The sequence below is a fragment of the Centropristis striata genome, chromosome 10, assembly GCF_030273125.1.
Source record: "Centropristis striata isolate RG_2023a ecotype Rhode Island chromosome 10, C.striata_1.0, whole genome shotgun sequence".
Taxonomy (NCBI): Eukaryota; Metazoa; Chordata; class Actinopteri; order Perciformes; family Serranidae; genus Centropristis; species Centropristis striata.
The window spans coordinates 1,618,100-1,633,468 of record NC_081526.1 but is presented as its reverse complement, the minus strand read 5'-3'; the positions used below and the strand labels follow the sequence as shown (position 1 = coordinate 1,633,468).

The 15,369-nt window shown below is 35.9% G+C and overlaps 2 protein-coding genes across 2 annotated transcripts in view; both read right to left on the bottom strand.

Moving 5' to 3' along the window:
* The window catches only part of LOC131978555 (zinc finger protein 654-like), a 28,594-nt gene extending 14,914 nt beyond the window's left edge, over positions 1-13,680 (bottom strand). Inside the window, exons 1-7 of the mRNA XM_059342238.1 lie at positions 13,555-13,680; positions 8,581-8,726; positions 6,138-6,219; positions 4,287-4,422; positions 3,087-3,289; positions 1,714-1,850; positions 501-642 (exon numbers count right to left, since the gene is read on the bottom strand). Coding sequence (XP_059198221.1) covers positions 501-642; positions 1,714-1,850; positions 3,087-3,289; positions 4,287-4,422; positions 6,138-6,219; positions 8,581-8,726; positions 13,555-13,680 — 972 coding nt within the window. The remainder of the gene's footprint in view (positions 1-500; positions 643-1,713; positions 1,851-3,086; positions 3,290-4,286; positions 4,423-6,137; positions 6,220-8,580; positions 8,727-13,554) is intronic.
* Positions 1-15,369, bottom strand: part of zgc:152951 (uncharacterized protein LOC569013 homolog) — a 113,922-nt gene that overhangs the window by 70,848 nt on the left and 27,705 nt on the right. The window lies entirely within an intron of this gene.

The following is a 15,369-nucleotide window of genomic DNA, read 5'->3' as shown; positions in this document are numbered from 1 at the left end:
CAAAAAAGACACAAAATGACCAAAAAAAGACACAAAATGACAAAAAAAGGCACAAAATGACAAAAAAGACGCAAAATGACAAAAAAATACACAAAGTGACAAAAAAAAGACAAAATGACTAAAAAAAGACAAAATGACAAAAAAAAAGACACAAAATGACCAAAAAAAAGACACAAAATGACAAAAAAAAAAGATGTTACTTTGTTACTTCTTTTATATTAATTTGTTCAGGAAATATGGCCAAAGATTTTTGAAATTAGCTACTTTTTTCACATTTGTTTCCAGTCAAAGCCACATGTTGGAGAAGTCACTTCTTCAGTCTGACTGAGGGATTTAATGAGTTAAAGTGAAGCATAAAGCTGAATATAACAGATTATAGAACATTTAAAGAGTTTGTTACACACTGTGGGTTCTCATTGTGGGTTAAATAACTTGCTAGTTGTGTTCTCATCATTAGTCCTGAGAACATGGAGAAGAAGCTGCTGTGAAGCCAGTCTCACCTCTGTGGTGACCAGCTTGATGAAGGGGAAGATGGCTCTGACGTTGGTGGCAGAAGAGGCGAGCTGTAAACACTCGGACAGGAAGCCGTTCCTGGAGGGATGAGCCCGGAGGTGCAGCCGGCTCCAGATGAACACCAGGTCCCTGCAGGAGGAACAAAAACACACCAGGATTTAGATAATTAGCTTAAAATTGACTACTGAACCAAATCAAATATATCACATATAAGTGTGCATCATAATCCGTGTATCATTCGTTCAATTTTCGTTTCAATTGGCAATCAAAAATCAAATAATGAAAAACTGACTGGTTATTTTGTTATTTGTTTTTTATTATAACACAAAAAAACGAAAAAAAAATGCTTGTTTTTCAGATTTCAATATTAGGCTCAGATCAAAATATTTTATATATTTTTCTCGTAAATGTGTCACTTTTTTCTTTAAATTTGTCACTTTTTTTCTTGTGAATGAGATTTTTTTCCTCGTAAATTTCTCACTTTTTTCTTTAAATTTGTCACCTTTTTTCTCATAAATGTGATATATTTTTCTCATAAATTTGATATATTTTTCTCATAAATTTAATATATTTTTCTCGTAAATTTGTCACCTTTTTCTCGTAAATTTGTCACTTTTTTCTCGTTAATTTGTCACTTTTTTCTTGTAAATTTGTCACTTTTTTTCTTGTAAATTTGTCACTTTTTTCTCGTAAATTTGTCATTTTTTCTCGTAAATTTGTCATTTTTTCTTGTAAATTTGTCACTTTTTGTCTTGTAAATTTGTCACTTTTTTCTCGTTAATTTGTCACTTTTGTCTTGTAAATTTGTCACTCCGTAAATTTGAGAATTTTTTTAATTAGTTGTAGTTGTTTTGTAATGGGGTATTTGTTGGGTCCAGATTCAATAAGGTCATAATAAATGTTTCCTTTATTTCCTTTGTCTGATCCATCTCAGCCCCAATAAGTTTATTAAGTCATAAAACCAGATAGATGAAATAGATTTCATATCAACCAAAAAGGTTTACGCATGAAAAAAGTTGACAAAGATGAAAACGAAGGACATTTTCACTATAATTTATGTAGTTTTGTAAACAAAATATACAGTTTCAGTTAGTTATCGTTTTTTTTAAAACTCTAGTTTTTATTTCAGTTAACGAGAATGTTTTTTCAGTTCTAGTTTTGTTATTTCGTTAGTTTCCGTTCACTATAATAAGCTCTTACCAGATGTAGTACATGTCCCCGTTGTGTAGCTGTTGTGTGAGGAAAGCTTTACACAGCGACAGCAGCAGCTCGTCTTTCTCAACACTCTCTGTGTTACAGATGATCTCCACGGCATCACGGCCATCGATCTCCGCCATCTGAGCAAAAACACATGTACAAGTACACACATGCATTTAAAAAAAACATTTAATAACCTCGAGATCTTTCACGATGGAATCACATCAGTCGTGACACCAAATCAGGCCGGGGCCGTAAAGTGCAGGAAGTAGAGCTGCAACTAACGATTATTTTCATTATGGATTAATCTGTCTATTATTTAAATGATTCATCGATTAGTTGTTTGGTGAATAAACTGTATAAAAATATCAAAGAGTGTTTCCCAAACCACAAGATGGCGTCCTCAAATCTCTTGTTTTGGCCACAAACCAAAGAGATATTCAGTTTATTGTCATAAATCAGGGGTCTCAAACTCAAATTACCTGGGGGCCGCTGGAGGCAGAATCAAAATGACAGAAAAAAAGACACAAAATTACAAAAAAAACGACACAAAATTACAACAAAAAAAAAACGACACAAAATGACAGAAAAAAACTTAATTTCTTAAAAAAAAAGACACAAAATGACTGAAAAAACACTAAATTACTTTAAAAAATACACAAAATAACCAAAAAAAGATACAAAATTACTAAAAAAAAAGACACAAAATTATTAGTAATTTTGTGTCTTTTTAAAATAGTTTTGTGTCTTTTTTTAATTTTGTGTATGTTTTGGGTCATTTTGTGTCTTTTACATAATTTTGTGTCTTTTTTTGGTCATTTTGTGTCTTTTTTTAAAGTAATTTAGGTTTTTTTCTGTCATTTTGTGTCTTTTTTTGTCATTTTGTGTCTTTTTTTTTGGTCATTTTGTGTCCTTTTTAAGTAATTTCTTGTTTTTTTCTGTCTTTTTTGGAATTTTGTGTCTTTTTTTGGTCATTTTGTGTCCTTTTAAGGTAATTTCTTGTTTTTTTTCTGTCTTTTTCTGTAATTTTTGGTCATTTTGTGTCTTTTTTGGTCATTTTGTGTCCTTTTTAAGTAATTTCTTGTTTTTTTTCTGTCATTTTCTGTCTTTTTTTGTCATTTTGTGTCTTTTTTCTTTTTTAAAGTAATTTAGGGTTTTTTCTATCATTTTCTGTCTTTTTTTGCAATTTTGTGTCTTTTTTTGGTCATTTTGTGTCCTTTTTAAGTAATTTCTTGTTTTTTTCTGTCATTTTCTGTCTTTTTTGGTCATTTTCTGTCTTTTTTTGGTCATTCTGACACTGCCTCCAGCGGCCCCCAGGTAATTAGACTTTGAGACCCCTGGTTTACCCCCTGTGACTGTGCCTCTGTGTGTCTGACCTCCTTGTGAAGGTGTTCGTGCAGCGAGGCCTTGTAGAGGCAGGTGAGGTAGGCCTGGTGGAAGTACAGGTGTCTCCCAGCCTCGCGGTTCTCCAGGCAGCTCTTAGCCAGAGCCATGGCCTCCTGCATCCGCTCACAGGCCTGCAGGTAACGGATCCGCAGCTCAAAGAAGACGGGCAGCTCCGAGCTCAGGTAGTCCTCAACTGGAACCAAGGGAAGGACAGCAGGTAATGGGTTATAGAGGAGGGGTTTACACACAGGTGTTAGCTAGCATCATCATGCATCCAGATTCAATAAGGTCACAATAAATGTTTCCTTTATTTCCTTTGTCTGATCCCTTTTTTCTTATTAATTTGTCACTTTTTTCTCGTTAATTTGTCACTTTTTTCTTGTAAATTTGTAACTTTTTTCCCCATAAATTTGTCACCTTTTTCTTATTAATTTGTCACCTTTTTCTTGTAAATTTGTCACTTTTTCCCGTAAATTCAGCACTTTTTTCTCGTTAATTTGTCACTTTTTTCTTGTAAATTTGTCACTTTTTTCTTGTTAATTTGTCACTTTTTTCCCCATAAATTTGTCAACTTTTTCTTGTAAATTTGTCACTTTTTTCCCCATAAATTTGTCACCTTTTTCTTGTAAATTTGTCACTTTTTTCTCGTTAATTTGTCACTTTTTTCTCGTTAATTTGTCACTTTTTTCTCGTTAATTTGTCACTTTTTTCTTGTGAATTTGTGATTATTTAAAATTAGTTTTAGTGTTAGATTTAGTTTAGTTTTTATTAGTTGTAGTTTAGTTTTATTAGTTTTAGTTTAGTTTTTATAAGTTGTAGTTTAGTTTTTATTAGTTGTAGTTTAGTTGATTAGTTGTAGTAACCAGATAGATGAAATAGATTTCATATCAACCAAAAAGGTTTACGGATGAAAAAAGTTGACAAAGACCAAAACGAAGGACATTTTCACTATAATTTTAGTTAGTTTTGGAACCACAAAATACAGTTTCAGTTAGTTATCTTTCTTTTTGAAACTCTCGTTTTAATTTTTATTCCAGTTAACAAAAATGTCTTTTCAATTCTAGCTTTCGTTATTTTTTTGTTAACTATAATAACCTTGCTCCCTCTTCATTAAACTCAGCAGGTCTTATCAACAGTATTCTCTGTGTGTGAATGCTCTATCAGCTCCTCCAGATGTTTCCTGATCTTACCCTCCTTCGGGGACAGGTCTGCCTCCTGCAGGACTCCTTTCAGCACCGGGTTCTCCCACGGACCTCCTGCTTTAATGATCAGCCTCACATGCTGCAGGTAGATGTTCCTGTGTCTCAGGAGCTGAGAGTGGCACTCCTGCAGAAAGAGGAAAAAACCTGGTCAATTAAATCTTCCTTAACTCTTAATAGGGCACTCATTGAAATACTTGCAAATTCCTATTTATTCTCTATCAACCCTAGAGAATATTGGAGGATATTACATACTGCCAGAATGTGTAAAAAAAAACACCTGTGGAATGGAACGGAATTTAATATTTTGAGAAAAAAGTTTACGAGATTAACGTGGCAAATCTACGAGGAAAAAATGCACAGATTTATGAGATTTAAAGTGGTGAATCTGTGAGAAAAAAGTTGCTTTTTTCCCACTTTTTTCTCATAAATCTGCAACTTTTTTCGCGCAGATTTGCCACTTTAAATCTCTGAAATATGCAACTTTTTTTCTTGTAGATTTGCCACTTTAATCTAGTAAATTTGCAACTGTGTGTAAAAAAAACATATGGACCCGGGAGAGGGGGGTCATATTTTGAGAAAAACACTTTACGAGATTAAAGTGGTAAATCTACGAGAAAAAAATGGGCAGATTTATAAGATTTAAAGTGGTGAATCTGGGAGAAAAAAGTTGCTTTTTTCCCATTTTTTTTCCATTTTTTTCTCTTAAATCTGCGACTTTCTTTCTTGTAGATTAGCCACTTTAATCTAGTAAATTTGCTACTTTTTTAAAAATTTTTTTTAATTTTGGATATCCGCTGAAGTTACCATAAACAGTTATTGGCCTGATTAAGGGTTAAACTGCCAAAACTTTTATTGAAAACTCACTAACGATGTCACGATTACAGATTTTCTTGGTACAATTATTGTCAGAGAAATAATCACGATACTACAATTATTTTTGCATTTATTAATTTCACACTACTATGAATAAGTTAAATCACATGAACACTCCTTAATAGGTCTTATTTTTTATTTATTTCCCTCTTTGGATGCTCTCATAACAAAATAATATAGCAACAATGTAAAGTAACCAAAAAGTACAAGAAAATTATAATAATCCTCAGGGGGAATTTCATAAATACTAAATGTTTAAAGCTTTTAAAATAATTTTAATCATTTGTTTGTCTAATCGAATGTGGCCAGATAAAAATATGTATCTATTATTTTGGTCCTTTAATTTTATTTTTAAATTATATTGCCACAAATAAATGAGTAATAAAATAAAAGGGACATCCCACAAGTGGAGACAAGCCGTTGTTGTGTTATTTAGGAACCTGGATAGAAACTCTGGAGTCCATCTATTTATTGTAAATAAACATGTTTTATTTACAATAATAACTTTATTTATATCTGATATGTAGACAAGCTGAGAAAGCCAGTTAAAGTTCAATCATAGGAGCTTTCACAGTGTGACATTTATGTTTCTAGACCATTTTTAAAATGTGAATTTTTCTTTCTACAATGAAAACTATTACTATTTTTAATTTATTCTTCTGTTTTTTTGTGTATAAATGGTTAAAAAAAAAGGTAAATTTCCATAGAAACCTGTGTCTTTTGTTTGTATTTTGGGTTCCTGGCAGCTTTATACTTTGTTAATTAAAATAAAATGAAAAATCTGACTTATAGCCAAGTTTGTGTGTAGAAAAAGGAGCCATGCATGTGTGCATAGGAAGTTGACACATTTGAACCAAAATCTCCTGGACTTGAGAGGGTTAATTGCTTAATTGGTACAGCAGCTGCGTCTTATAAAAGTTAGTTGTGTTAACAGGAAACCTCAGTTTCAGGGTCAGTTTTTGTCACCTGAAATGAATCGAGGATGTCTTTTAATGGTTCCTCCACAAATTCTTCTTTGCTGAAAAACAGCATCAGTTCAAAGAAACTCCTGCAAGACAAAAAGACAAACATAAGTTTCCACTTAAAACACACCTTGCAGTAAGAGAGACAACATCTGAATCTGTAAAATAAGTTACTCAAACACTTGGCAAAGATTTCCCTACAAGTTCTAGAAAATAATTACCTCAGTACTGAGCCACTACTGAGGCATCTGATCCAAGCAACAAGCTTTTAAGCTGCACTAGTTTGTTAAACTGGACACATTTCTCTTACTGAACAAATTAAACATGATTGATAGTTACATTTTAAAGTCAAGTTTTCTACTGATACCGTCTTTCATCTTGTACTAAATAATGATACATTGTGCAGCTTGAATTACAAGTAAGAAGATTAAAATCGTAGGCGGAGAATTCCTCTCGTCTTCCAATAAAAAAGTTAAAAACTGATTGTTAAATACTGCACTGCAAAAAAAGGTGTTTAGTCTAAAAACCAGATCAAACAGTAAATCTGAGGGAAATGATCTTGCTGCATGGACAGATAATTTACCTTGACAAGATTTATTAAATTAAGATTATTAAATCTAGAAATAAGCATGTTGAACACTTAAAATGAGAAATTAACTCTAAAAACAAGATAAATGATCTAACACTTCTAAATCTAAAGTTTTTTTTTATCTTGGTAAGAACCAAATAATCATCAGGTCACTCTGCTCGGGCCAGTTCATCACTGCTGGCAGCTTTACTTTATCTCTTTTGTATTTTTTTCTTCTTTTTTGGTCATTTTGTGACCAAAAGAAGGTGTAAAAAGGCACAAAATTACCAAAAAAATTACACAAAACAGACACAAAAATACCACAAAAAAAGGACAGAAAACGACGTAAAATTACCAAAAAAGAAACAAAAGACATAAAATCACAAAAGAAGACATAAAAAGACAAAAAAAGACACAAAAAAATGTAATATCACCAAAAAAAGAAACAAAAAGACAAAAAAACACCAAAAAAGACACAAAACATTTTTTTTAGGGAAGAAAAAAATAATTGTCAGTTAATTTCTTATTTTAAGTGTTCAACATGCTTATTTCTAGATTTAATAATCTTAATTCAATAAATCTTGTCAAGGTAAATTATCTGTCCATGCAGCAAGATCATTTCCCTCAGATTTACTGTTTGATCTGGTTTTTAGACTAAACACCTTTCTTACAGTGTACTGATACCGTCTTTCATCTTATACTAAATAATGATACATTGTGCAGCTTGAATTACAAGTAAGAATAATAAAATCGTAGACTAAGAAGTCCTCTCGTCTTCCAATGAAAAAGCTGAAACCTGATTCTGTTAAACACTGATTGACCATCTTCATTTCCTCTCCAGTTGTTCTGGAGTTAGACTGAAGTTGCTCCATGATGTTTTTAGTAGGGCTGCAACGATTCGTCGACGTTGTCGACAAAAATCGATAATAGAAATAGTCGACAAGGAATTCCATTGTCGACTATTGTCGCCAGACGTGTTTTTCCAACAGAGTGAGGCATCTCACTTCATTACAATCTCTGCCGAGCGGTAACGTACACAGAAATGGCGGCGTCCGACACAGCTACACGTACCAAAACTTAGAAAGTTTGGGAGCATTTTAGCCTGGATACGGCCAATAAAAAAATGACTTGCAAGGTTTGCAAAGCAGACCTGCATCACGGCAGCACCTCGGTGATGCACGAGCATTTAAATAGAAAGCACGTCGGGCTGTTGAACCAAACGGAGTCTGACTCGCCTCGGGAAGATTCAAGTAACATTCAGCCGATACGTTTTGTTTATAAGCGCTTTTTTTCGCTTTAAAAGAGCTTTAACGTTATGTCTGACGAACGTATTTTAAATTAAATGCATGCAGTCTGAAGCAGAGAGCAGCATGGAGCCTTTCTGCAGAAGAAGCAGATGTGCAGCAGCAACAGGCTCCTCACTGAGTCAGTATATACATATATATATATATATATTTATACAGTCTATGGTCAGTACTGGTGCTGGTCTGTGATACGAGGTTCCAACAGGTGAGCCCAGTTCAACCCAGACTACATCCAGAACCCAGAACCAGTTCCACCCACTTGATGGAGCAGAAATACAGTTTTATAAAACACATTTTCCTGTCCAGAAAAAATGGACAGAGGTTTATTTATTTTTTGTATGAATCAGCAGCTGAATTGTTGAATAAAAGATGCATTTTTCATTTAAGTACCCATCTTTCTTGTGTTTATTATCATTTGCCACATATTTAAAGCAACTTCATGCTAAATTTAAGAAAAAATGAATAATTATCCGATTAGTCGACTAATCGTTTCAATAGTCGCTGACTAGTCGACTATTAAAATAGTCGTTAGTTGCAGCCCTAGTTTTTAGTACCAGTAACAGTAATAGACTCACAGGGCCATGCTGCTGAGGACGTAGTGGATGTGCTGACAGTCTTCGGGGAAGACGGCGGTAGCTTTGGTGAAGCTGCAGAGCGCCGTCCTCAGCACCTTCAGCTGGGGGAGAGGGACCTGCCATTGGCCCGTGTACTCCTCTACCAACTGAAAAATACAGGAATATTAAACATTTGGTCATTTCAATTAATCATCGTTATTCAGTAAATCAGTAGTTGCATGTTGTCCGCGAGCTGAACTGAACACAATCTCACACACACAGTTCAGATCACCCAAAAAAAGACACAAAATGACCAAAAAAAGACACAAATTGACCACAAAATGATCAAAAAAAGGAAACAAAATGACTTAAAGACACAAATTTAACACAAAATGATCAAGAAAAGGAAACAAAATGACCAAAAAAAGACACAAAATGACCAAAAAAATGAAACAAAATGACCAAAAAATGAAACAAAATGACCAAAAAAGACACAAAATGATCAAAAAGACACAATGACCAAAAAAAGACAGAAAATAAAAAAAACAAAACACAAAATGACAAAAAAAAAAACACAAAATGACAAAAAAAAAAAAATTAAGTGACCAAAAAGACTAAAACACATTAACACATGAACACTTTAACACAGTGGAGACAGAGCTGACTTCCAAAATTATTTGGCGACCCCCAGAAATCATCTCGTGACCCCAGTTGGGGTCCCGACCCCAAGGTTGAGAATAGCTGCATTAAATGACTAGCCAACACTGTGTGTTTCAGTGTGTTTCAGCTTCACACCTGTCCATGATTTCATGTTAGTAGAAAAAGACTTTCAGCAGAGAAAAATCTGTAGTAATTAACTTTGATCACACTGGAACTAATGCTGCGTTCGATTGCGCTCGGAACTCGGAAAGATCCGACCTCCGAGTGGGAAAAGTGCAACAGAACGGCCCTTAAACTCGGGATTCCGACTCGGGAATTGTGGTCGGATCCAAGCAGCCCGAGTAGGTCGGAAATACGTGGAAAACGGCAAAGCAGAATGCGCCACACACTTTGAGAGGTAAACAGTCACTTTATCTTCAACATTTAGTCTGTTATGTGTCGTTTAATTTAGCATTTGTGTTACTAAAAGTTTTTAGTTTTAGTTTATTATTAAGATCCCCATTAGCTGCAGCAAAGCCACAGCTATTCTTCCTGGGGTCCAACAGTATCAAATATACAGTTAAAAACACAAAACATAATAAAAATAAAAAATAAAACAAAGCAAAAATGATTCACGTATTAATCCATATTACACACATTTCTACATATATGTATACATCATTACAAAATCTACTAACACATAACACATATGTTGTATATACACCTTCGTTCTACAGCATATACAATATAATAATATTTTGATATTTTTAGGCAGTGAATTCCATTCTTTCATACCTACAGCTGCATGTCTGGTGATATATTTATGACTCTCTGCACTAAAAGCGAGGTTTTTAAACAAAATAGAAGGTGCTTTTAGGACAGATATATCTCTAATCACAATTAGCAGTGAGTACAATAGTCTGTCTTTGACCAATAACCAATTAAGTTCCTTGTGCATAGAGATAATATTTGTCCTGTAGTCACACTTTAGTATTGTGCGGGCAGCTCTATTCTGTATACATTGTAGGATTACTTTGTAGTGGTATTTACACTATTCCCACTCTGTTGATTAAAGAGATTGTGTGAGCGTAGTAGGGATGAAAAAGCACAGTAAAAGTGTCAAAAAGATTATAGTTTTACCCATATTTAAACTACATTAGTCTATAAGCTGTAATACTGCACTTCTTTTTATTATATCCAGGAAATTGATGTATCGTCACGAGGGCCGCAATTGGCCCGCGGGCCGTGAGTTTGAGACCCCTGATTTAAAGTGTTTGTTACACTTGTTAAGGTTAGGTGAAACAGGTTAGTGTGTCGTGTGTCTGGAATGGTTTGTAGTCTGTTGTAGATTGGAGGAGCATGAAATAGTGGTAGTTAATCTACCATCTGATAAAGGAAATATGTAAATACTGCCACTGACTGTTGTTTTTAGAGTCACTTCCCTCCAGCAGGACCAAAACGCCATAGCAACGCCATAACAACAGTTTCTCCTACGGGTGCACCGATCGATCGCCACCAATTTCCTTAATTTTGCAGGATCGGCCGATTCTTTTACGTCAAACCGATCTTATCTAGAGATCTTATCTTCCTCCACTAAGGTCTGAAAATCGTCTGCACGTACGCGTTCTTCTGATTGACTGTGTTGTACGATTGTTGTACTATAACGAAACCAAAAACTCAGGACACTTTATTTATGGATTTAATCCGAATCATCCACAAAGTCAACTTTAGGGAACATACCAATCGTTTATTTATTAAATCGGGGTTATTGAAACTTACAGAAATAATAGAACTCCAGACACTTTTAATCATGTTCAAAGGCAGAAACAGAGTTTTCCCAGAAAAGCTGCAAAAGCTATTTGTGTTCACTTCAGAAGAAGAAAATCATAGAAGATTTAATTTTAAGCACCAAGTTGCTCGGACTACTTTAAAACAAATGTGTGTTTCTGTTGTTGGTGTAAAAATATGGAATTCCCAATTACAGGATTTAAAAGGTTGTATAGACATTAATAGATTTAAAAAAAAATGTATAAATGCAGAAAAAATTGTCAATATGTACTAGAATCTTAAACTGATTGTTTATGATCAGTTGTTTTTTTGGTCTTTTGTTTTTGAGATGATAACATGTGCTTGTATGGGTTTTTGTTTGTTTTTGTCTTGTTTGTTTTTGTTGTTTTAAGTGTTTTGATAAAATCAAAGTTTTGTTGGTGTAGGCTACTGAAAATCCATTGTATGTGATGTCAGACCATCTTTTTTTTACTTTTATTGTTCAAGTAGGGGGCAGACAAACATAAGAAATGTTTTCTTCTTGCTGCTCCTTGCTAATCATGAAGGTGTAGAGTGTCTCTACACATTTTGTTGTCCACTTTCATGAAAGGAACAAAATAAATAAATAAATAAATAAATGGTTGCAGTTCTTTTGTTAGTTGTCCTGTAAATTGTTGCCATTTATTTTAAGTTCAATATCTTATTAACTACCTCAGACATTGTGATTTTCTTTATTTGATAAAGAAAAATACTGCTGTGTTATCGTTTTTCAATAAAATAAGATTCATTATCCAACTTGCACACTGTTTGAACTCCTTCCCTCATTCAAATAACTCCATATTTGTACATATTGTTTCTACTGTTTGTATTTTTATGTATTTTTTTTTTATCAGCCCGTTGCCATTGGTTTCCTTTCCCAGAGGTGTTGTTATCATGGAGATGTCAGAGTTATCACATGATAAGCATAACAAGATATCACTGATATAGTAAGAAAGCTCTACTCTTTGCAAATACTGATTAAGAGATTACGATAGACAATAATTAAGACTACGGCTTCGTTATGCATGACTTATGATGTGTCTGTGATGTTAAAAATTTCAGTTACAAGGAATTTGCTGTTTTACTGGTGCAAAAGAACAAATAAGGCACTAAAATATAAATATAGAATAAGTAAACAAGTACTTTGAGTTAAAAAAAAACCCCAGCAGTATAAATAGAAAATGTGAAAAATAGAAAAAGTCAATGTACAAAAAATACTAGAGGACCGATATGGATTTTATAAAGTTTTTAAACTAACCAAGTTCCCCATGGTGACATTGTAACAGTTATATAACAGTTTATAACGATATTTATCTTACCCAACCTGGAATATCGTCTCAGCTACACAGCTCTACAGAGTCTAACTGCAGTAACTAGCAAAGGGTCAAACTGAGAAAAACTGCTTTAAAGTTTATTAACGTGTTTTAACTGGCCAGCCAAATGTGTTATAGGTAGATAAGTGGTATGACACTTATTTCTACATGTATTGATGTAGTTTTTTAGCTAAACAAAACACACCGAAAACACACATAAAACACACACAAAAACACACATAGAAAACACATAAAACGCATAGAAAAAAACCCACAAAAAACACACACAAAAAAACGCATAAAACAGACAAAAACACATAAAAATCACACATAAAAACATACAAAAAATACATAAAAACCACACATAAAAAACATTTAATCACACACACACACACACACACAAAAATCCACATAAAACACACAAAAAACGCAAAAAAACAGACAAAAAAATCCACATAAAACACACACAAAAACATACATAAAAAACACATAAAACACATAGAAAAAACATATAAAACACACACAAAAAAACGCATAAAACAGACAAAAACACATAAAAGCACACATACAAAAATACATAAAAACCACACATAAAAAACATTTACATACACACACACAAAAATCCACATAAAACGCAAAAAAACAGACAAAAAAATCCACATAAAACACACACAAAAACACACATAAAAAACACATAAAACGCATAGAAAAAAAACACAAAAAACACACACAAAAAACGCATAAAACAGACAAAACACATAAAAATCACACATAAAAACATACAAAAAATACATAAAAAACACACATAAAAACATTTACATACACACACACAAAAATCCACATAAAACACACAAAAAAAACGCAAAAAAACAGACAAAAAAATCCACATAAAACACATATAAAACACACATTGATGCTATCCTGTTAGCTTAGCATCATCTGCCTGCCGTTATCTGTGGAGCTAGCTGAGCATTGCTAACTGTTTACCAGCTCTACCTCTATAAACAGCAGCACCAGGTGAAGTTACCTGGCCAGGTGAACTCATTATATCCACCTTTATGTAGTTAACCCTTTGTGTTGTGTCTCTGACGGGCTGCAGCGACACAATTTACAGCTCAAACACCAAACACAGCTAGCAGAGCTAGCCCTGATGCTAGCAGAGCTAGCCCTGATGCTAACGGTAGCTAGCAGTAGATGCTAAATAGAGCAGAATAGAACAGAATAGAGCCGGACCGACCCGACAGAAGCCGGAGCAGTAGAGTTTACTGTTGGGAGGAGACTCTCCGCTGCAGCGTTGAGCCCTCAGAGCGTCCAGAGCCGCGTCCAGCCCGTCTGTTTCTACATCACTCTCACTGTCCGCCATACTGTCTGCTGCAAACACAGCATAGGCATGTTGCCAGGTCCGCTAGCAGCTATCCCCCTATCCGCCAACACACTACACACTACCAACCTGGCAACCCCGCCATACCATACTGTCTGCTGCAGCCAGAGCAGAGCAAAGGCAGGTTGCCAGGTCTTTTAGGAGGTATCCCCCACCAGACAACACACTACCAACCTGGCAACCCCCGTTATTATAACGGTAGGCTACTAATAAAGTTTTTTTTAAAGGTTTTTTATAATCAGTGGTGGAAAGAAACTAATTAGACCTGAAGTCACAACTTCAGGTCAACAGGAAGGAGAGGAGACAAGGAGACAGAAGAGGAGACGAGGAGACAGGAGAGGAGATGAGGAGACAAGGAGAGGAGACAAGGAGACAGGAGAGAAGACAAGGAGAGGAGAGGAGACAGGGGAGGAGACAAGGAGAGGAGAGGAAACAAGGAGACGAGAGAGGAGACAGGAGAGGAAACGAGGAGAGGAGACAAGGAGACAGGGGAGGAGACAAGGAGAGGAGAGGAAACAAGGAGACGAGAGAGGAGACGAGAGAGGAGATGAGAGAGGAGACAAGGAGACAGTGGAGGAGACGAGAGCGGAGACAGGAGAGGAGACGAGGAGAGGAGACAAGGAGACAGGAGAGGAGACAGGAGAGGAGACAAGGATAGGAGACAAGGAGAGGAAACAAGGAGACAGGAGAGGAGATGAGGATAGGAGACAAGGAGACAGGAGAGGAGACGAGGAGAGGAGACAAGGAGACAGGAGAGGAGACAGGAGAGGAGACGAGGATAGGAGACAAGGAGACAAGAGAGGAGGATAGGAGACAAGGAGAGGAGACAAGGAGACAGGAGAGGAGACGAGGAGAGGAGACAAGGAGACAGGAGAGGAGACGAGGATAGGAGACAAGGAGAGGAAACAAGGAGACAGGAGAGGAGAAGAGGAGACAAGGAGACAGGAGAGGAGACGAGGAGAGGAGACAAGGAGACAGGAGAGGAGACGAGGATAGGAGACAAGGAGAGGAAACAAGGAGACAGGAGAGGAGATGAGGATAGGAGACAAGGAGAGGAGACAAGAGAGGAGACAAGGAGAGGAGATGAGAGAGGAGACAGGAGAGGAGACGAGGATAGGAGACAAGGAGAGGAAACAAGGAGACAGGAGAGGAGATGAGGATAGGAGACAAGGAGAGGAGACAAGAGAGGAGACAAGGAGAGGAGATGAGAGAGGAGACAGGAGAGGAGACGAGGATAGGAGACAAGGAGAGGAAACAAGGAGACAGGAGAGGAGATGAGGATAGGAGACAAGGAGAGGAGACAAGAGAGGAGACAAGGAGAGGAGATGAGAGAGGAGACAGGAGAGGAGACGAGGATAGGAGACAAGGAGAGGAAACAAGGAGACAGGAGAGGAGATGAGGATAGGAGACAAGGAGAGGAGACAAGGAGAGGAGATGAGAGAGGAGACAAGGAGACAGGAGAGGAGACGAGGAGAGGAGACAGGAGAGGAGACAGGAGAGGAAACGAGGAGAGGAGACAAGGAGACAGGGGAGGAGACAAGGAGACAAAAGAGGAGACAGGTATCCCCCACCAGACAACACACTACCAACCTGGCAACCCCCGTTATTATAACGGTAGGCTACTAATAAAGTCACAACTTCAGGTCAACAGGAAGGAGAGGAGACAAGGAG